The 24,103-nt window shown below is 36.2% G+C and overlaps 1 protein-coding gene across 1 annotated transcript; it reads right to left on the reverse strand.

The window, feature by feature from the left end:
* Nucleotides 1–721: 721 nt before the first annotated feature.
* LOC107708000 (rho GTPase-activating protein 22-like) lies at nucleotides 722–22,927 on the reverse strand. The gene is made up of 9 exons (XM_016512143.1): nucleotides 22,778–22,927; nucleotides 18,654–18,853; nucleotides 16,523–16,610; nucleotides 5,029–5,236; nucleotides 4,456–4,588; nucleotides 3,632–3,705; nucleotides 3,384–3,505; nucleotides 2,061–2,952; nucleotides 722–1,176 (listed from the first exon to the last, which is right to left on the reverse strand). Exons 1-9 carry the CDS (start codon nucleotides 22,818–22,820, stop codon nucleotides 954–956), a joined length of 1,983 nt encoding a protein of 660 aa, XP_016367629.1. The 5' UTR covers nucleotides 22,821–22,927; the 3' UTR covers nucleotides 722–953.
* Nucleotides 22,928–24,103: the final 1,176 nt, after the last annotated feature.

Below are 24,103 nucleotides of genomic sequence, written 5' to 3' on the forward strand. Positions count from 1 at the left end.
ATATAAAGACACTCATTCATTGAGTGTTTTGAAAAACACCACCTGAGAAATAGTTCTAGGTACATTAATAAGCTTAAATAAATACTAGCCTTGGCAATCTTGCAGCTGAAGTTATCTTTCGATAGAGTTGAGATTTTAACAGTTGTACAGTTTGGATGGTGTTACCTCATCTAATCTGAAATAAAGTATTTTCTTCTAGTGCATTTTAATTACAATAAAGGGATTTGCTGAAAAGAGTTTGTGTCTGTGAGGTCTGATGGTGTAAGATTTGATCTCATCTCATCTGGAAGTGCGAGGCACAGTGTGATGACTTTGGATGAAAAAGGATTGTGTGATAATTTCCCCAAAACCTCAAGAGACAGTTCAGCAGGACATATTTCATACCATGCATTAACAGGAAATGCCATTAAAATGACCTGCCTTATGTGAGAAGCCAATACTGGAAACAGTCTGGTCAGAAATGTCATGCTTTGGTATTATCTGTGCAGGTTAGGTTATGCAAGTGATGAATGCTAATAACTGAATGGCACCTTAAAGGAATAGTTCACCTGAAAATGAAAATATTGTTATTATTTACAAAGAGCAAGTGGCAAGTTTGTCATTAAGAACATTGTATGTTCCACACACAAAATGTGCACTACTTGTGAAGATTTCTTTCTTTTAAATTCTCCTTTTGTTGTCTGCAGAAAAACAGCAGTATTGGTTTGGAACGATACGAGGGTGAGTAAATATCCATTGAATTTGTATTTTTGTGTGAACTATCCCTTTAAAATGTAAGACTGAAGATCAGAGAGAAAAGTGTAACTGCTGCACATGACCAAGTCGCCATAACAAAACAGCACAAAATTACCTCTGAATACTCATGATGCATGAGCAGAGAGATTTCGAAATTCTATCTACAACAAACACATAGTCTCTCAGTGTTAAATCAGGAGGCCTGTTAAGAGGTCCAGTCAAATTTTGCTTGTCCTTGTTCCCAATGTAAGATCTCCCAAAGTGGAGAAGAACTCCTCCATCTCGTTCTGAAGCAAGCGGTTGCGGGTCTCTGCGTCCTCACGGGCCCGCTCAGAGTTACGGATTTTAATTTCCAACATGCAATACTTTTTCTTCTCCTGATCCAGCTCCTCCTCTAGTCTCTCCATTTGGTTACGCATAGCGACACTTGATTCCTCTAGCCTTAGAAAAATATATTATGTTAATTACATTTTAAAGTTCATGCCAAATACCCCACGTGATATTGTTGGAAATGCAAAGAAAACACGATACAAACATTTTGGTTTGTTCTTCACCCAAAATAATAATACACTATAAAAATACACTTTAAAAAATTTTTTAAATTGCTATTTATTGTAAAAGTTGATCGTATGAAGTGAAAGGTTAAATGTTTTATTTCCACGTTGCTAGCAGTACCAAATGAAAATGCAAAAATAATAATTGTTGTCAAGCAGGTTTCTCAAACACTCTCTCCAATTGGCAGAGACAGAAAGCCACGCCCCAAACTCACATCATTGGTTGAGACATTGTTGCTGTGTTGGTCTGGTCAGGTTTCTCAAACAGAACAATGTTTTGATAATACCAAGATTCAAGCAGCGCTGAGCAGATCGATAGGTGAATGGGTACATTGTTGTCATTCACTGATCGGTCTGCGCAGCGCCGCTTTAAGTCAAACACACCTATTGTTTTGGGGTGTTCGGTAAGTTCCGTCACAAAATATGCGTCATTCAACCCGACCAATCAGGTTGTGAACGTATTACTATGCCTTTAGGTAAGCAGTAATAAGTGATGTTCTATTTTTTATTTTTTTTGCAACCTGTCACTCACATGAGGTTGCAGAAATTAGTGACAACAATACAATCAATTCAAGTTCTGTAATAAATAATGATTGCAACTTTTGTTTCATACCGAACACTGAAAAAACGATACACGTCAGCTTTTAAAAAGATGTTAACACAACTGTAATGATGAGAAAGTGTATAATTTAAGTGTTTTAAGTAAACTTTACCTTATGAAGTCTAAAGACAAAATACTTATTATCAATGTGCTGTGGATTTCACACATACCTTCGTATTCGAGTTTCGTAGTTGGCCTTCTGTTTCTTTAACTCGTCTTTCAGCTCTGTTACCAGGCCGTTAAATGCTGTCGTGCTAATATCAGTATCTCCTGTGACGTTCACCACATCTTCTCCATTTCCATTCTCACTGCAGCCTGCACTGCTCACATACATTTCCAGTGCTTCGCTGCTCTCAGTGACCTCCGAATTCCTGTCTTCACTTTGCCCTTGGACAGATCCTCCAGCTGACCAGTCCACCTTCACAGAGTTCAGTCCAGAGGGGTCACTACCCACAGAGTCGGCCACTAAGATCTCACTGGAGGATGTGGACCAGGGCGTGCTTGCGACGCTGGGTACGCTGAGACTGGATGAGGTCACGTTGTCGTAAGTGGACAGACGGTGTGACAGGGCTGAATCCTTACCCATGCGCTCTCCGGATGACGTACGCCGGTGGCTGCGCAGAGAGGAAAGCCCGTTCATCAACCAGTTGCCCGTACTGGGCAAGGTGGACACGTCCACAGATGAGCCCCCAATTTTTGCAGGCTGAGCGCGTACTCCTCCGCTCTTGAAGGAGTATTTCCAGGAGGGGAGGGATTTCGCTTGTTTGCTGGGGCTCACCGTCACCCCAGCTTTTCCCTGAGGTGTCATTTTGGCAATGGTAGGGGCACCTGTATTGATATCTAAAGACGTGGCACTGCCACACACACTATCTGCTACTTTGGACGTCTGGCTCAGCGATGAGCAGTTCAGCATCTCCTCATCGGAGATCCACTCCGCCATGCCTTGCTGACCTGGAAGACAACTTCCTGTCTGCTCGGAAGACACATCTTCCTCAGTCCCCACATACAGACGCTCATGTTCACTGATCAACACCGTCATCAGGTGCTGAACCTGGGAGGTTCCTAACAAAAAAAAATGTAAATAACTACACTGTAAAAAATTGAAGAATAATCAAACTGGCTGTACCATTCATTTCAACTTGAATTATATTGAACTGATAAATATGTGACCCTGGACCACAAAACCAGTCATAAGTAGCACGGGTATATTTGTAGCAATAGCCAAAAATACATTGTATGGGTCAAAATGATCGATTTGTCTTTTATGCCAAAAATCATTAGGATATTATGTAAAGATCATGTTCCATGAAGATATTTTGTAAATTTCCTACCATAAATATATATTCGATTAGTAATATGTATTGCTAAGAACTTCATTTGGACAACTTTAAAGGCGATTTTCTGAATATTTGGATTTTCTTTTGCACCCTCAGATTCCAGATTTTCAAATAGTTGTATCTCGGCCAAATATTCTCAATTTCAGACGTACTTACCTTCCATCATTGAAACAGGGTCCTCTACTTTAGGCCGAAGGATATTTGGTCCAAAAACTGTTGCGAGGTTCTGAACGCTCATCTTGTTCTCATGCGAGTGTGACTGCACCTCATCTAAGAATCTACATTGAATTCATACAGTGAATACAACAGACATTAATTTACCATTCATTCAAATAAGTAAAGGAATCGTTTCAACAACATCGCCATGTACAAGAAAACTGAAGAGATGTTATATATTCACTTACTTGCAAATGTACTTTAACAAATTATAATTAGCCTGAGGAAGAGTGTTCACCTGCTTCACAAGCTCACTGAGTCCCTTTAGAAGACACATGGGAACAAGATACATTACAAATCCAGGATACAAGGTTTTTGGTGGGGGAAAAAAATGCATTGAGCTTTTCAAAACCACCTTTAATTGTACTGAATGTGCCCTTGTAGTATACTATAAATCTTAAAAGCATATAAAAAAAAATTGTACTTGCAGATAATATTTTATTAATGAAATAAAAATCCAACAAATTGTACATAGAGTACACGTTCATGTTTCTAAACACATTGTAAAAATGTAAAATTAACAGTTTAGTGTAATCTTCTGTCATGCTTTAGTTTAGAGTAAAACACTCATTTCACATGTAAAGTACTTGATTATAATTTTAACTGCACTGTTTTTTTATATTACATTAAATGTTAATATATTTTAAAGTAAAGTATATTTTAGTTTGTTTGTCAGAAGAAATGAAAATTAGAAATTCTGAAATGACATAAAGATGTAGATAAGTTCCACTTACAGTAAGTGTGTCAAAAACACTTTAAACTTCAATTAATTGCATTTAATATAAATTTGAAATACAATATGGTAATATATTCTATATTATAAATAGCATGCAATCAAGTGTCTGAAAAGAGTACACATTTAAGTATATTCTTTTAAAGTATATTATTTCAATAATAAATACTCTAATACTCCTTAAACATATGCTAAAGTAAAGTTCACTTCTTTTTTGCAAGGACAATCATTATTTAATTCAACTTCATCTCATTGAAGACTGATGTATAGCAGACTCACCACTTCTTCATCTTTTAGCAGAAGCTGTGCACAGGTTAGGAAGTCCTCATATTTATTAAAGGGGATCACAGGCTCTGGCAACTCCCTGAGGTAAAGCTTCAGGAGGGACGCCACTGTGTGAATGTCAGTGTTACTGCAAGAGGTCACACACAGGTCAGGGGGATACACAAATACATCAGTTTAGTTTTCGTGTCTAGACAAGTATGGTAAACTGGTCCAGCACACTGTCAAGCACCTAACCAGCATAAGCCAGCCTAGATACAGAGTAGAAACTCATGCTGGTCTAAACTGGTAGAGCATCTTAGTGCTCTTTATAACACTGATATCCACATCAGTCTAAATTGTTTCTACTAATCAGTTTATTGGTCCCTCCAAAGAAAGCTGTTTGTCTGCGTTTGACTTCTGCTACAGCTTGAGTGCTAGTTAACTGAAACTTGGCATCATTTAGTGGAAATATTGTTGGGTTTTATGATAAATTGCTTGTGCTATTCTTCATTTGTTAGTCACTTTGAATGAAATGGTCTGCTGAGTGATTAAATGTAAATGTAAAAGGAAGTTTTGAACTTGTCTCACCTGTCAAACAGAGGCTTATCCCCACAGTCAAAAGCATCCTGCAGTTCTTTGACCAGGTTGGCCTGTCCTGGCATCCTAAAGAGACCTTCCTCTTTCAGACCCTGCTCCCGTATGAAATCCACACACTGCTCCACCAGCAGAGGGGCCAGTCGGGGTCCAAACTTTCTCTCATACTGTACTGTGTCCTCCAGGCGCTGGCCAAAGATACCTACAATAATACAAGCACCAGAGAAACATGTAAAAAGAGTGATATTGTAAAAAAAAAAAAAATTGTAAACTTGCGACGACATTATCAAACTGTTAGAAATCAAAATATGCTTCACAAAATTCGATTAAAACTCCAAAATGTACTGTTTCAAAGACTGTACAGTATCCTATCATACCTTGCAAGACATCGGTTCTGCCTCGTATACTACAATCTTCAGCAAGCACACACAAGCCACGATGAGCGAACAGACAAGACAGGGCTGTAACTTCAGGAATGAGGCACATGACAGATCCCTGCTGGCACGGGCAGCAGTCCACTTCAGGCACAAGTGAACAGTGATGCATGAGAATGTGAGTGAGCGTGTGCACACCTGTTTTTGCCCTCTTTCATTGTAATGGTAATCTATAGTAATCCAGCCTCACAGAGAGTGTGGAGAGAATGTGGGATGAGCGCAAGCGATCACACAGAAAGGTATCATATTGCTTAACCCATCAATGCCCAGATTTTCCCCAGCGATGTCTTGATTAAAATGATTTAGGCCTACACTATGATATTTACACTATTACATTTTCAGGATTATTTAAATAGACAACTAGTGATCGCGACATTCCACATGTGCTCAATCCAGCAGGACCACTGCTTGTATAACGCAGACCAATGATATTTTAGTAACGGTTATAGCATTTATTATTATTTTGAATGAACTTTTGTATCATTTATATTGAGTTTTCATTTTAATTTTATCTTAGGGTTTAGCTATTTTATTAGGCCTATATGTGCTTTTGTTCTAAATTATGTGCTAAATATTTCAATTTTAGTTTTAAACTATTTTATTTAAGGTTAAGTTTTAGTAATTTCAGTACTTAAAATTTGTTGCTTTTAGTTGCAAAGGCAACATTTAATATGCTCTTTTAACGTTTTTAAAGTTACGTTTTTGATCCAATTTATTTTATTTCATATTTATTTCAATAAACAAAAAAAGTTTTAATTTAGTATTAGTTAACAACAACACTGTTTTGTGTATATGAGTGAATCATAAAATCATTCACTCAACCGATTCGTTAAAAACACTAGGCGCGTTTCCATTAGGCCTACCCTTCAAATTGCGCAAATTGAAATTGCGAATTGAAAATACGCCTAATGGAAACGCGTAGACTGCGGCCACTCAGTGCTTGTATTTATATTTTTATACAGTCTATGGTTTATTCCAGCCGCGCCACGCACGTTTCTGACGCGGCTCTCTTTGCTGCTTCTGTAAAGATACACGCAAAAGCCTCCTTTGAATAAATAATTCTATTCACTTACATCATTGTAAATGCTTCTGCTATTTTTATTAGAATTGCTGCTATTTATGAAAACACATTTCATAATTGATAATAAGCACATAATGCTAGTGCGGTGGCATAATATAATTCATGATTGCTGGTTTTTGTGACTGAACAGCTATGTATAATGGTTTTCACAAAAACATTAAGCAGCACAACTGTTTTCAACATTGAACAGCAAATCAGCATATTAGAATGATTTCTGAAGGATCATGTGACACTGAAGACCGGAGTAATGGCTTCTGAAAATTCAGCTTTGCCACCACAAAAAATTACAAATAAATAATTTGATTGGTACTAATAGCATCCAGTCCCCTGACACTTAAAAGGACCGATAAATACCAAAACATGAGTAATTCTATTCACTTACATCATTGTAAATGCTTCTGCTATTTTTATTAGAATTGCTGCTATTTATGAAAACACATTTCATAATTGATAATAAGCACATAATGCTAGTGCGGTGGCATAATATAATTCATGATTGCTGGTTTTTGTGACTGAACAGCTATGTATAATGGTTTTCACAAAAACATTAAGCAGCACAACTGTTTTCAACATTGAACAGCAAATCAGCATATTAGAATGATTTCTGAAGGATCATGTGACACTGAAGACCGGAGTAATGGCTTCTGAAAATTCAGCTTTGCCACCACAGGAATAAATTACATATTAAAATATTTTTAAAATGTTAACAACACTGTATTTTTTACTGTATTTTTGATTAAACAAATCCTGTCTTGGTGAGCATAAGACACTTCTTTAAAAAAAAAAAAAAAAATCTTACTAACCCTAAACTTTTGCATGGAAAAATATATATAAGGAGAATATCTGTATTATAGTATAATTATTTGTATAATAATACTGTTTTATCTCAATATATTCTAATATTATCTGCACAGAGTAAGGTTGTCTTTACAATATTTTTATAGTGAATGTACCACTAGGTGGCACCAAAGTCATGGGGAAACGGCACATAGACAAAACAGTGATTGACATCATCCTACATGCCAGACATTAACCATAACAGCACAGGAGAAAAGTGCTATTTCGTTCTTAAAGGAAGGACAGATTAACTGAAATGTGCCATGACAATTGGAGAAGCCATCTTTTGAACTTAATTTTGAGCTGATTTTTAATCATTCTGTTATTCAAATGAACTGGAGTTGAAGAGTTCATATTCAGTTGATTTGCTTTTGGATGGTTTTCAAAAGCACAGCATGCCGTGTTAAATTCCTAGCATTATGGAACTGTGATTTCTTTTCATTTCCTTCCACAAACAGCCCTCCCTCATCATCTCCCGAAAATATCCTCAGCATAAATTCTGTTCAACCTAGTTTTTGTCTGTCTGAGCCTGGCTGCAGAATAAACTGAGTATTGTCAGGTAGCTAGTGGCTGTGTCAGACGACACACATAGGACTCCCTGAGGAACGCCTGACTGTCTGTATCTGCATGTCTGAAAGACAGTGGGAGTGGGTGATGCATTGCCTCTGTGCTTGTGCCCTTGGCAGATGCAGTTCCACTGCCTTTCTCTCACATGTAATGACAATAATCAAAGACTTGACTTTGTAGAGAAGTAAGTGTGACCTCTTCAGAAGACACAAGCTGTTGATTCTATTTGGACTGACCTTTATTTCTATTTCGAAATGGGTCTTTTGACTTTGAAAGTAGATTTTTTTCTCTCCACATTTGCTAACTGAACTATTACAGACATAGACGGGTGTAACTCTCATGTTGTGTTCGGTTCATTTTGACCCGGAGAGGATTTTCTTCTTCCCGAAGATGCTAGTTATCGTTTTATCGCATTGGACTAAAACTTACAGACTTTGCTCACACAGGGCATAAGAACTTGCCGCCTTGTTACACTTGTGGTGTAAAAAATTGCTGTTAAATTTCTTGTTCTGCTATATTATTACCAAATATTGGATTCAATTTTTATCAACTTATCTTTCAAATAGCACAGGTTTTGTATTTCTTTTTGCAACAGACAATGAGTCTGTTTTTTTGCAATGAGTCAATATAGCCACATTTATCCACAATTAATGTTTTTTGTTTTTCTCTCAAAGTTGAGTTGCATAAGTTCAGATTAATGAGGCCTACGACCAATAAATTCCAAAAAGAAACACAAAACTTGTGCTGATTGACAAACAAAAAACAAGTTGACAAAAAATTTGAATCCAAGATATAACATCAGAATTCCATTTCAATTATAATACTTTAATTGATTTTTTTATAATGAATTAAATTTAGTTTTATTTTATATTATCTTAAATCTAATAGTTTTATTTTTATTTTTATATTTTCCAAAAATATAACTGAAAATCATTATGAAATTGATGTTTGAATGAATGAATTTGAGTGAATCATGCTCATATGTGTACACTAGTGGTTGAACATTTGTTCTGGTGTTGCAGGTACATCAGCCCTCAGATTTTGGTTTGTCTTGGACCCTAAGGCACCAGTGGACACATTTTCATTCTGTACTCCTGCAAGGCCAAATTCAAGGTCAGGAATAATCACTCCACATTCACAAAATACTCTAATATCTGAATTCCCAGGATTTTAGATGTCCTTGCCGCCCCTTATCTGTTACCCAAAGCTAGGCTAAACTACTCACATCAACATTCTCCTAGCGTGCATATCCCAAACAATGATTTTACTATGACATTCAGCATATTTCCACGGGAAGGTCATGGATATGGACTATTTATAAAATGAAGGACTGAACAGTGATGTGCATGTTTAGCATTCCGCTGGTGGTAAGAACCAAACAATGTCATGCCTTGCAACCCACCCTTTAATACATGATGAATTGTTCAAGATAAAACATGTACTTGGAAATTTCATCTCTTCAAGAGTTTTTGCACTGGAGCGAGACAAATTTTCTTCACTAATGTCCCATTAGTTAAATACTTATGCGCCCGTCCTATCACACTTTTTATTTATTTTTTTAAGAATTTCCACTTATATGTTATCAGTAATAATTTTGTTTTAGCTGTCTTTGAGCACTACAATGCATTGTTTTGTTAAATCTTTGTACAGTAACAAAGATTTCACTCCTTGAATGAAATCACACTATAAGAGCTCAGTCAGCAGCTTTTAGGTGGCTGCCGCATATCTTCCTCTCTCATGTATCAGAGCAAAATGGGAGGCAGCGTGAAGCCCAAGGCACAGTGTGCGGTTTGGCCAGCAGTAGACTGGGAGGATATCCAGCACGACAGGCCTGAGGCTTTCAGATGAAGATCTTTATTTTAAATCCAGCACTTTCCAGACACTCTTGCTTTCAGAGGTGAAAGTCTGCGTCTTAACTTAATGAGAAAACTGACAGCAGGATAAAGTTCAGCAAAACTTTATATCAACAAACATCCTTTTTTTTTTGCTTAACAGGTAGTTGACTTTGAATATAGTTTATTTTACTGTATATTATATATGTATATAATAACATATGTCTGGCTAACTGTCTCTCTCTCTCTGTAGTATATAATAAAAAAACATAGGAACCACTTAGTCGAGCATAACCAACAAGAACACCCCAGCAAGCACACAGAAATGCCCTATAACTGCCGAGAAACCATTCGAAAGCACCTAAACAGCTTACATTCCTTTAATGCTGTATCTCATTTAATGTCTCATATATTTAAACTACACAAGACCTTGAAACTCACTTCCAGACAAGAATTTGTCAAGCCAGCATTTTCAGTCTAACAACCTTATTTCTTTCTAGCTGTTGCCTGACATTCTTTTCAGAAACACAAAGTCTGAATCTAGAACATTCAGAATTGATATGCTATCTAGTTTAGAGTGGTCACAGACACATCCTCATCTTCTACAAGTCCACTTTGTTGGAATAATCTAGCTAACCGCTAATTGCTAACACAATGCGTGTCAATTGTGTTTAAATTCTTGGTGATTATGCTAAAACTAAATCTTTTCCACAAAACCAACATCCTCTAAACATCTACCATTTGGAAACTCTTATCAGTCCTGTTGGTTTAGCTCTCTCTGTGGGGCTGCTGTCTCTGGTTCTGATTATTGCAGATGAGAGCTGCTCCGTGGTGAGTCTCTGTTCTCCTGATGGGCCCCCACGACTCCCAGTGTCATAAAATCAGCTGACCCCCAATGGCTTCCTTATATTCTGACAGCCATTAGCTCTTCCTGTGTGGCACAGCCCAGAGAATCGGCACTGTATCACAGAAGAGAATTACGTCAAATAAAAAATGTGCTTTAATGTATCAACCTAACGATTTGCCATAATACAAAAGGAAACACATAAAGATGTATATATATTGCTAGCTTTGTAAAACTCACTTTAGCAAGACATGTTTAGGGCAGGAATTTAGACCCTTTGTCTTCTCAATTATATGTTTTATGGTGTGGTTTTAGTTTTCAGTTTATTGGTTTCAGAATGTGATAGATCGCTTGAGCCAGGTTTTCACAACTGAAAAGTTTTTGTAGATAAATGCAAGGATTATTCTGAACTTTTGTGACCATTTTTGTCTTGTGTACAAAAAAGTGAAGCAGAAGTACCCCTTCATTAACATAAAATAGTGTTCTTTGTATCTAATTTGTACTGGATATCATTTAGCATTATCATCATTATTAAAAATGGCCATTACACTTTTAAACTAAAATCAATTGATACTGTAGGTGAAAAAACAAGAGTTTCCTTTCAAACTGAATCAATGTGAGAAATATAGAATCTGTTATTTATAACTACACGTAGTTTGATGATGGTTTGATTGGCTAAGACATCAAATGGGTCAAAAAAAACGTAAAATAGTGATATATATTGTGGGGGGGGAAATATGAGTGAAACAAGTACTGAGCAAGTACATATACTGTACTCATACCATTAAAAAAGTTTGGGGTCAGTAAGATTTTTTTAAAGAAATTAATACTTTTATTCAACAGAATGCATTAAATTGATCAAAAGTGGCAGTAAAGACATTTATTACGTGATTCTACAGCATTTGATTTATATTTCAAATACATTCCGTTCTTTTGAACTATTTGTCAAAGAATCCTAAAAAAGCAGCACAATTGTTTTTCAAAAGAACAGCATGAAAAATTCAGCTTTGATATCACAGGAATACATTATTTTAATATATATTCAAATTGAGTTATTTTTAATTGTAGTAACATTTTACAATATTAATGTTTTTACTGTATTTTTTATCAAATAAATGCAGCCTTGGCGAGCATAAGAGACTCCTCTCAAACGCATGAACAATTTTTACTGACCCCAAGTCAGTGTATTCAAATATCTTCCGCACAGATTAAAGGCTTGTTTTATTTCATATTATTTTAAATTATTTCTTTACAAAGAAATGAAATGTGTTATGTGTTAATTACAAAACCTTTTGATAGCCCCAGAGTTTCTTTGTATAGTCTTTGTAAAGTTTGTAATGTTCTTTGTTAGCATGTTTTGTTTAACAAAGCAAGTCTGCACCTCCTGGAAACTACTCAAGTACACCATAAGGAATAGTGGTTGTCCTAGTTGGGAACTGCTGCATGAGATCATGACATCTGTAAATGCACATCAGTATAACAGAATATCACAAAGAAACATCTGTATTGTTCCATCACTGGAACTTCATACGAAATGTGAATCAAAATGAGCAAGGAAAGGGTTAAAGTGTCAGTTTCAGATCAGAGAGCAGACTAACACCTTTCAGCATAGTTCAGGCAAAATTACAGGCCCTCACATTCATGCAAGACTACCTCACCAGCAGCAACAGCTCCACTCCTCACAGCCTGTTCCAAAAATACACGGCTCACAAAGCCACAGCTTCCTGGATCTTTTTCATGCATTTGACACTCCAGATGTTACAGTCCTTACAACCCACAGCTGGATCCAACATAGATGATTTACAGGTTAAAAAACAAAACTCCCATCGCCCATAAATTCCTATCCTGCTATAAACACCGTACTGTACTTTCACCACGGTAAATCTCACCTATCGATCCATACAAGTTGCCGTCTTTATGAGGAAAGTGTATCCTTACCCTTAGCATGAACAGATCGGTGCTCCTGCAGCTTGCGGCAACCGAGCCCCATGTTGGCATGCGGGCGCCAAAGAGGGCAGCGCTACAGCTGTGCCATGTTAGTTACACCTCTGGCCCTCCTGGAAGGTGAATATGCAACATAGCTGTGTGCCAGGGGCGTGCGATTGAGGGAGAGAAAACAGAGAAAGGAGAGGAAAAAAAGTGTGCATGGGACGGAGAAAGATAGACAGAATAGAAGAGAAAAAAGAGTGAAAGAGAGAGCGCAAAGAACCCCACAGTACCATCACCGCCAGAAACCCGAAAAACAAGTCCTCTGTCTGCTTCATTCATTCATTAAAAAAAGAGTTGTTGTGTTCTCTTTTCTTCAACCTTTTTCTTCCCCGCCCCCCTGGTCTGTCAGACTCGCCCTCGCTCACCCTCATGAGCGGAGCCACCACAGTGCTCATCTTTGCCAAACACTGCAAACACCCCCCCCCTTCAAATACAAACAGACCCAGCTAATCAATCTGTGTGTGTGTGTGTGTGTGGTTGGGGGGTTGATGTGTCTTCTCACGGGGGGTGCCGGTTGAACATTTCTGCAAGCCTGATGCACAAATCTCTGCATGCTGCCTGGATCTTTCCCCCTATTAAATCTAACAGATTATTAATTAAAACTTCCCCTCTTTGAAGACATTTCGAAGACCACAAGGGGCTTTGTGTGTTACACAGATGCTTTTATTGCACATTGCCAGAAGGCTTTAGATCAGAGCTTTAAATGTACCAAACTGCAATCTTCACAGACAGAGCGTGGTGCTTCTGTCAGCTGTAAGGACATGCTCGGATCAGACCTCCCTACTCCAGTCTGCAGTCGTGCTTTTGTGTCGAGAGCAAGCGTAAATAGAGCCATTGTTTGAATGACTGATATAAAAAGACCAGGACTTATGGAAAGCGGGTTTAGTTTGGTGTACTTAACAAAACACCATTATATGCAGAAGCTCACGTTGTCCACCTTGCAAAAGGATTATAGGGGTGACAATAATAATGTATGTAGTACAGAATGAAAGAAAAATACATAAATGAAGGCCAGCGCAGAATCTCAACAACTACTGCATGCTTCATTCTCAGCAGAAGTTGCTAAGACTTGCCTTTTGTTTGGCCTATTTTTAAGAGCTATTCTTTCTCTAACTCCTAAGACTCTCAGAGACAAGGGATTTAGCCTTTATTGACTTAATCTTAATTTCACTAATCTGGGATGCAAGACCACCAAGACACATCAGAGGTTTTTGTGTCCACTCTTCATGCCAAACAATCAATGACTAATCAGTTTTAATTTTTACATAAAAAGTAAAAGAAAAAGTGTCATTTTCAAGCATGACAGTGTAAGTATGAATTTACGTAATCCTCTGTCAATACGTTTGAAAAAATACAGTAAAATCAGTAATATAGGTCACACTTTAGTTTGGGGGCCAATTCTCACTATTAACTAACTATTAGCTATGACTTTTGCCTCAATAAACTCCTAATTTACTGCTTATTAATAGTTAGTAAGGTAGTTGTTAAATTTAGGTAAGGGATCTAAAATATGGTCACGCAGAATAAGGCATTATTATGTGCTTTATACATACTAATAAACAGCCAGCATGCTAGTAATATACAGTACATGCTAATAAGCAACTAGTTAATAGTGAGAATTGGTCCCAAATCTAAAGTGTTACCATAATATTTTACTTCTTTATTCAAATTAACTATTGTCTATTTTATTATATTTTAAAATGTATTTTATTCCTGTGATGCAAAGCTGAATTTTCAGTCACATGATCCTTCAGAAAACATTCTGATTTAGTGCTCAAGAAACATTTCTTCTTATTATTAATGTTAAAAACTGTTGCACTGTTTGATCTGTTTGTAAAAACCAGTATTATTTGATGAACAGAAAGTTCAAATGAACAGCATTTATTTAAATTAGTAATAATATGTAACATTACACATTTTTACTTTCACTGTACTTAAAACTTTTGAATGGTGGTAATGGTTAATGATTTATTCATTTTCTCTTTTTACCTTTCATTCCATAATGCACTTGTTCATGCTTAGATTTTGCTTCAGCATGAAATTAAAGTATTAAAGTCTCAGGAAAGAATACAGACACCTCAGTCCTGAATGCCAAGTGAAGCCACGTGTTTGTGTAGGTTGAACTTTTATGCTCAGGTTTGACTGCTGTAGCAACAGCTTGTGATATTTACTTGTTGTAAATGAAAGAATTCTCTCATCAGTCATTTTATGACAAAGACGGGAGAGAGTCTGAGCGTTGCTAAGCACCTAAATAAAATATCCCAGTAAAAAGACAACAGCATTTCACTATAACATCATCAAAGCTATAAAAACTTGACCGTAGAGGACGAGTTTCATAATGCAAACAGATTTTTATATAGCATTTCTGCATAGGATGGGAATAAAAAACCTGACCGGTAGGGCCACAGATACATAAAGATAAAAAGTCCAGCTGTCATGCTTCAAAATACTTAGAGTGTATAAGATTTTCTAATATTGACAGTTAATGATTGCTTTCAATGGTTTCAACACAAGCAGCTGTGTCACTAAATGCATCCTGAAGGTCTCATTAAGCATGTGTCACTGCTGTGGACCACACAGGCAAATGTGTATCAGTTTCACCCATTTAGACTTTATTTTAAATCAAGGACCACCTGCAACAGCTCATGTTAGCCTGACACTCCATACTGAATTCAAGGTCAGCTAAGGTCGTGTCCTTTGTTTATGAGATGCTGGGTCAGGCTGTGCAGAATGATGCGATATGTGGAGGTTCCCAGAGTACATGTAAACAATAGATGCTTCAGCAGAATCTGTCCCACAGGAACATACTGCTGCATCTAGCATGACCCATGTGACACAACAATATTGGATTGTTTGCTTTGAATGAGGAATTCAGGCTAATCGTATATTATTCCTGATATGCGACACTCCAAAACGAATTAAATGAAAACTAAATAGATAAACCAGATGAATGACTCAACAATAACTTTACATTGTGGGTAATTATAAAGGTACCATTTGATACATATGACCTCCAAACAGAAGGATCGACTAGTGGAGACCACTGGTGAAAACTGGGTAACACTTTACAATAAGGTCCTATTAGTAAACGTAACTAAATGTATTAACTAATATTAATTACCAATGAGCAATACATTCGTTACAATATTTAATAATCTTTGTTAACATTAGTTAATAAGAATGCATTTGTTTATTGTTAATTCATGTTAGCTCAGGTCCATTAAATTATATTTACAACTTTTGTAATGTAGATAACTAATGTTAATTAATGGAACCCTTATTGTAGTGTTACCAAAAATTTTATTTTTTTCGAATCTACTAAAAAAAGGTAGTGATGCATTAAAATTCATTATATTATCCGCATAACTAAATGACAAATAAATGGTAATTTCAGGATATTGTGTACGTTCCCCTTTTGCCTAATGAAAGCAACACTTATATATTTCCTTTTTTTGTGTCATACATTTTTCAATTGAATTTTTTAAAATGATTTTATTACAAGGTTTAATGAAAACAAATCTGATTTTCAATAAGGTCTCAGACTTTTGGACCTTACTGTAGGTGGTCAGCGTTTTGCACATGAATGAATTTTAGTCTTCACAAATGTCCTTCATGTATCCTCAGAGGACACCTAATGCCCTCTAGTGATTAACTCTGGTAATGAGGAAGCTGTATTTCATCAGTAACAATATGCAAGCAGCTGCTCAGAGCCTGCAAACACAGTGCCTTATTTGTTTTCTTGCTTGATCATTATATTCCTCCTTGAGTGACAAGTAGGATGAAGAGTATAAGTAAGAATATAAAATATAACATGCACAGCTAGATTATGCTTGATGCCACAAGCCTTTAAACGCTTTATTAAATCAGACCACAGAAGATTCTGGTAAATTTAATTATCTCCTACCTGGAACTATTTCAAAAAGATGCCGCCCAGGTTCATCAGGATTGGCTGTCAGCTCATTGACTTGACTACCCTGCAACGGGATACATCCCTGGAGGGAAAAAGAAAGAAAAGATTGCTTTAAACAGTGAAAGCAGGTCTGAAGGGCACTTTTTAGAACAATTTGTGTTCATTCCGAACAGTTTTACATAATTTTAAGATGTTGTAAATGAAAATTTTTTTTCAGGGATAACTGGAGATTAGTCTTCCATTAGGCTATTGTAATTTGATCATTGATTTGTGGTGCTAATAAGCGCCTACAGGGGCTCACCTTCAGGGCAGATAAGGCAGTGTGGGATTATAGTTCACTGTTGTGTGCATGGCCCAATTTTACGCTGTAATCAGCAATGCTGAGTCATGCATAATTAGACCCAACCACAGTCAAATGATAAATTATGCACCAGCCTCCTTTAGCTCATCCTCCATTCTTCGCTGCCCCAGCATTAACGCAGCGATGCAAGTTCTCATCGCTCGACTAAAATTCCTCTCTGCCATTCAGCTGCAGTTAAATGAAATTTCAGAGGGTAGCATTGATAAGGGTAAATGCTTATAGGGTTACTCACTCAAATGCAAGCTGGGCACATTTCTGCAGCAGAGATTGAATTTAGCTGGGATGGAGATGGGGTGGGGGTGGAGAAAGAGAGCAGGAGCATTACAGGGAGTTTACAAGCTCCAGAGGAGAATAATACCAGTTGAAGGATGGATGAGCCAGAGTCGGCCGTATATGCTGAAGAAAGTCATGCTGCATTAGGGGTCACAGGTCGGCAGCTCTGTATCTGCTAAATGCTTTGACTTACACTACAGCCAAGCAGGAGGGCATGCTGTTTCCAAATTAGTTTGTCAGGCTAACAGCATGCTGATGTCATCCTGGTGTAATGGAGACACTGAGGAGGATATAGCTCCCATAGTGTTCCCAAAGCTTTGCTGACAGTGGACAATGAATCACTAGCATATTTATTTATTTATATATATATATATATATATATTTAAACAAAAATTATACATGAACAGCAAAAGGGGGAATTTTACAGGAGCTGAAAATGACAGTATGTTATTTATTTTATAAATAAAAGAGCAATTTGACCAATATTGTTTACATTTGTGTTGTTTAATCTTTTGTGCAAATTTGTGCATAGTCACAACTGTTTATTTTATGTTTTTAATATTTAAATATTTAAGTTTTTAAATGAGTAAATCTCTTATGCTTACTAAAGCTGAATTTATTGGATCAAAAATACATTAATATTATTAAATATTTTAAACAATTTAAAATAACTGTTTTCTGTTGTATTATATTTTTAAATATAGTTATTTTATTTAATTTGGTACATTAATATATTCCAGTAATACACTTTTCAATGTCACATTAACCCTATGAGAAATCATTCTAATATTTGGTGCTCACAAAACATTGATTGTGCTTTTGCTGCTTAATATTTTTGGGAAACAGTAATACATTTTTGTAATACATTTTTCTTTCAGGAAGTTCAAAAGAACAGCATTCATTTAAAACCGAAACCTTTTGTGACATTATAAATGATTTTACTGTCACTTTTGATCAGTTTAATGCATCCTTGATGAATAGAAGTATTAATTTTTAAAAAGTTGTTAAATTGTAATGGTCATTTAAAAGTGTATATGTTTATAACATGAACATACAGTGGTCCCAAACATCATATATCTAATGCAATGAAATTCATAACTGCCTGAGTGAATGCAGTGTTGTCTCTCCCATTGATTCAGGTTGAGCCCAATAACCTGTAGATGGCGTATACTGTGGGTTGAGGGGTTCAACTTGAAAACAGTGACGTCATTAGTTTTCTCACAATCAATGCTTAAATCAGTAAGATAAATAACATATAGATTTTTTTAGAGGTAGAGTTATTGATCAGATATTAAATAAAAAGTCAAGGTCTATTATTTTTAAACCTATTTTTACAACATTAACTGTCGCCTTGTTTAGACACAACAGGGCCAGATTTTATTTTGATTAATGTGACTGAAAGACAATCTTATATTCCAGATAAATGATATAATAATAAATAACCTGTCTTTATTTTTGTTCTCAGGTTGCTCTGTCGTCTGCCCACTGTACCTGGGGTTTGGTTTCCTCCTCATCTTTGTAGAAGTAGAGCTGGTCAGTTCTAAGCACAAACCAGCGCAGCTGCCAGTTCTTCATGATGCTGCGCTGTTTCTTAAGCCAGCCTGCTTTCAGCGCCCTGTCTTGGAGGCTGGGAGACGATGGCCTGCTGGAGCCACGGGAGAGCTCCCCCATGATCATGCTCTTAGACCTGGCTGGAAAAGTAAACACAAACACGTACACACATTCAAACATGTTAGGTTAGATTTCATGTCACATTTACAGTACATTCTCATTCTGCTCATCTAAACTAAGTGAATTAGCCTCTACTAGTCTGGACAAGTATATACACAGAAACACACATAAAAATGCATAGATGCATTTGGCAATGCAAGCAATTTGCACACCACAGCTGAAAACAAGATGTATCATGCATGCCTTATGACAGGCTTCTCGGTAATGCAAAAGCCAATTTTTTGGGCTTATTCATGAATTTAAATTCCTCTTATTTTGACCAGAGACAACCACAAACCACAGCAAAGCAGATCAGATTGGGCAGCTGTTTTTGAGAGGCATGCCCAGTGTCACAAGCAGCTGCTTTATACTTGTGGGCCGGAAGAGAAAAGAATCAATCCTTACTTTCCTGTGTGCTGAGAGCAGCAGGATAGCAGTAAACATGAGTGCACTCCCAAGCTTTCTTCATACAGCCATGTTTAGGATCACTCTGGATCATCTCTTTTTCTTCTTGTCCCACTGATCTTAGTTGTCAAGTCATGACAGATTTTTTTTCTAGCCTTTATCAGAGTGGCCTTCAGTTGCTGGGACATTCCCTCTATGCAGTTTTTTTTTTCCTTCATATTAATAAGTATGTATTAAAATTCTATATTAAAAAAAAAATAAAAAAAATAAATAATTGGAAACCATATTCATTTCTTTTCATGTTAACACATTTTCACAATGAAGTGAACATGAATTTTAAATAATTGTATTACTTTCATTTTAATGCCAATTTAATGTTTAATAATTGTTGCAATTATACTTATTTATATACTAATATATACTATATTTTAATATATTAAGACAAAAATCCATTTTTATTTTGTTCCTTCTTCAACTGAAATGTTTTTTCAAATTTATTGGAAAAATATTAGAATATCATTAGAATATTCTAATATAATTAATAATCAAATCAAATCAAAAAGTTTCCATTCTGTTAGATTTTTTAACATCACTGCAACTAACACAAGCCAGTTCCTCAGTGACATCATCCTCCAGGATCTGATGTCAATTTTGGTGGACGAACATCAACACATTTTTTGTGGTTTGTCTCACTGTTAAACATTCTGCCCTGTTTTATGAAATTACATATATGATTAATTTTTTTTTTTTTTTTTTTTTTTTTTTTTTTTTTTTTTTTTTTTTTTTTTTTTTTTTTTTTTTTTTTTTTTTTTTACAAACATTGTATTTAAAAAAAAATATATATACAAATATATAAAATTACTGTATATTATATAATATTATATATAAAAGGTAACAGCATCATGTAAGTGAATTCTCAGTTCCTCACTAAACATTTTTACCCTCCTGTTACATTCTATCCTATTAACTTTCTTGCCATTGTGTAAATAATCAAGTTATAATTATACTTCCTTAAATTACAACTCAAGTATATTATTTCTTTCTGTGTTACAGAGTTGAAAAGGTACTGCATAACAGCAATGACCTGACCGCTCCTCAGTCTCTCCGTCTGAATGAAGGCTGCTGATTCAATCACTGTAAGTAATGGAAGCCTCATCAGTGTTAATGTACACCTCACAGCCTCGTAGAGAGAAAGAGTGAGAGAGCACAAATGGGACAAGGAGGGTGGGAGAAAAGCCCCTAAAATCATCTTGCCCTTTGAACAACAGTCTCCAGGGACACACAGAAAGGTGTTTCTCCTTATTACCTATAAACCTAACGGCCAACTCTCAATAACACGCAGGTTGCTGACCGGGCAGAACGTTCAACATCAGAATTTTCCTCCATTTGTCTGATTTTATGCTCCTGTGACATGTTCGGTCTAAAAATACTGGAAGTTTGACCAGACCCATGCATATTTTATTCAGACTCATTTTTTGGAATGACAAAAGAGCCTTTTTTATGTGTCTGTTCCTTAAATATTCTTTCAGGGCTTTGGTACTGAATTTGAAGACTTGTTAAAAAATTATTAAGAATTAATATCAACAATTAATCTCTGTCTGAAGTGATCATCCTGCTTAAAATAGCCCCGTAATAGAGTTTCGTACAAGACATGTTTTATGAGGACACCTTGAGTATGGCATGAGGAACAGAATAATAATGAATTTTATGTAGTTCCTATTGGTTTGGATTATTCCTTATAGTTCAACTAATCCAGCTCTATTATAACCATCTTGTAGTTTACAGTAGGCATAAAAAATAAATATATGCAAAATGCAAGTGAATAAATAGATCCATCACGACTTCATTTTTTCCACTTGTACTATGTCTAAAAACATCTGAACTTTCGAAATGAATGTTAACATGTAATGTAACATTAAAGGACAATCAAAATAAATAATATTAAATAGATTTAAATATAAAAGAATTCTGCTATCTATCTACCTGTCATACTTCCTGATAACTAATTCCGCATAAGTACAGCACAAAACTGAATGGCGATTGTCAGTCCACCTAATGTTCCTACACTCCGAGTGAAATATCACAGCAGTCGGCAAATGAAACCTGGCAGTGTCTTTGAGCCTGTTGTGCTGGAATATGTGCTGCAGCCGCTTAAAACACAGCAAACCCAATACCCTCATCAAAAGTGACACAATCCATATGCAAGATGACAAATGCAGAGCCCAGCAGACAGACAGTGTACTTCAAGTGCTCCTGTTTGCTTTATGTTGCACAGCAGGCAGAAATCAATCCACAAATAGCCTTTTACTGCTGAAGCAGACAAGCCTATTCTCCAGGAGAAATAATCAGGAAAAACCATGCAGTTATCAGTTCAACTTTAAAAATGATATTGCACCTGTTTTGTGCATGGAATTGATCAATGGTAACATTGTACAATAAGGTTCAATTAGTTCATGCAATAGGTATCATAAACTAACAATGAAGTATCTTCATTGCAACATTCATTGGATAATGTTAATTTATAAATATACTATTGTCCATTCATATTACTTTATTTATACAACTGTTAAAAATCCATTAATATATGTGGAAATTAACATTACTTTCCACATATATTATAAACATAAACATAGTTCATGACGCTTAATGCGTTAACTAATTAAAACTTATTGTACAGTGTTATGTGATCAATAAACTTACGAGATACTGAATGTACATTTAATTTACATTATAAGCCCTGATGTTATAGCAGGCTACAGGCTTTTACTCATGTAGGTGAAACTGTTTGACATTCAGCTGTTATGATTTATTACACCTGCAAGTCCCTTGATTCTAAGTGTCGAAACTACAATTCATCATAGTCCAAGAATAGAATGCAAGTAGAGTTCATTTTACAGAAAAATGGCATTGGATTATAATGTTCACAATTATTCTGGACTTGTCTGCATCATGTACTGTACACTCTTGAAAATAAAGGTTCTTTATTGGCAATGATGTTTCCATGAAGAACCTTTAACATCATGGAACATTTCCATTCTACAAAAGGTTTTTTATAGTGAAAAAAAAAAAATTCTTCTTATTAAAATGTTGTTCACACTAAGAAAAAAATAACGGTTCTTTGGGGAACCCAAAAATCATTCTTATGATATTGCTGCAAAAAACACCTTTATTTTTAAGAGTGTCCCACTATGAAATATCAGACACGATCAGCATGTGTCAGGATCCGAATCATGACTTCCTGGTTAAGGAGTGTGACACAAAGCCAAAGACCACTTACACTCATTAACCACTAATCAAGCTGAAAGATGTTACCAAGCAACCGCCCAGTCTATTGGATCACTGACATGGAGCCTCAGAGATATACAGCCCATCACTGAGCTGTGAGATCAGCGGACTAGTGGAGCAGGAGCTGGTACTGAGCGCAGCTAATGCAGCCAGAAGAGGGTGTTGCTACGGATGGGAACGCAGGACACTGATGCTGTGAGAATTAAAGGTCTTACCTCTCCTGGACTGTCTAATCTTGGGACTTAGCATGGTGTTCATAGCTGAGCAACACTGTCCTCCATCCACATGTTGCGATCCGCACTCTGCTCTCCTCCTGAGCCTCGCCCTGTTGCACCTCTTCCGCCTGCTCTGGACAGCATCTGTTTTCCTCCCTCCCTTCTCTCTCTCTCTCTCCCCCCTTTCATGTCCCACTGGCCCGCTGCACTGAGCGGCACGCTTCCTGGGCCCCTCCCACCCTCATCATGCAGAGGCAGCTGGAGGAGAGAGACCTCTTGCACACGCTCAGATCCACCCTTACCCATAATGCATTATTTATCCCACACCACCCAAATTAATTCCACTCTGGACCAGCCATTAAAGGCCTGGATGATTACACTCAATAATTCAGTGAAGCAGAAACAGAAGGGCTTTTGTCATTTCTCCCCCTTCGCTGTCCCTCCTAATTGGCTCTTTAGTATAGTGACTGTATCTGCATGTGCCTGTGTGTACGATTTTAGTTATACTTCTATATTTCCCTCCTTCACTCTACGTTAGCTTTTTTTCAGTCAATGTTTTGCTCATTGCAAATCACTTCCAAAAACAGATGTTAAAGGGTTAGATTGGCCAAAAAATGTAAATTCTGTCATCATTTACTCACTCTGATGGGTTAAACACCCATATGCTGTTTTTTTTTGTGTACCACAAAGAGAATTTTTGAAGAATTTTCTGATATTCCCCATATAACAAAGACCAGAAACAACCTAAAAATATAATAAAAGTAGTCTACCTATATATGATTTGTGTGCTTTTTTGAATAAAATAAAAATAATGTAATTAATAAAAAATAAACTAAAAAAAGTTTCAGAAGAATTAGAATGTGGCTATTTTCATGGTGATTTTATAATTTTTTGAGGTTGACAGACATGGTCATTATGTCATTTATGAAAAGCTGCATATAAATATTTTTCGAAATATAATGGAACAACATGGGGGTGAAAAAATAACAGATTTTTATTTTTAGGTAAACTTTTTATTCATCCCTCATTTAGCTTTAACTGTATTATTAGTGTTTAGTAGCTACTTTGATATAAAAAAAGTTTCCTAAAATAAATTCTGTCATTTTCACAGCATCCATGTTACACGTATTGCATTTCACAACAGTATTGTTGCAACAGTAACAATACTTAGATTGCAGAACTACAAAGTGAATGTATGTCAGAAGATTTGAGAATCCATTTAAAAAGTTTATGCTGAAAGGCTCACAGTAAGAGCTAAATAAACAAAGCCTCTACTTATTAATGAGGCATTCAATTAAGCATCTAGAATATACTACATACATAGTC

This window comes from Sinocyclocheilus rhinocerous, unplaced genomic scaffold, assembly GCF_001515625.1.
Source record: "Sinocyclocheilus rhinocerous isolate Xijiao unplaced genomic scaffold, SAMN03320098_v1.1 scaffold1243, whole genome shotgun sequence".
NCBI classification, from domain to species: domain Eukaryota; kingdom Metazoa; phylum Chordata; class Actinopteri; order Cypriniformes; family Cyprinidae; genus Sinocyclocheilus; species Sinocyclocheilus rhinocerous.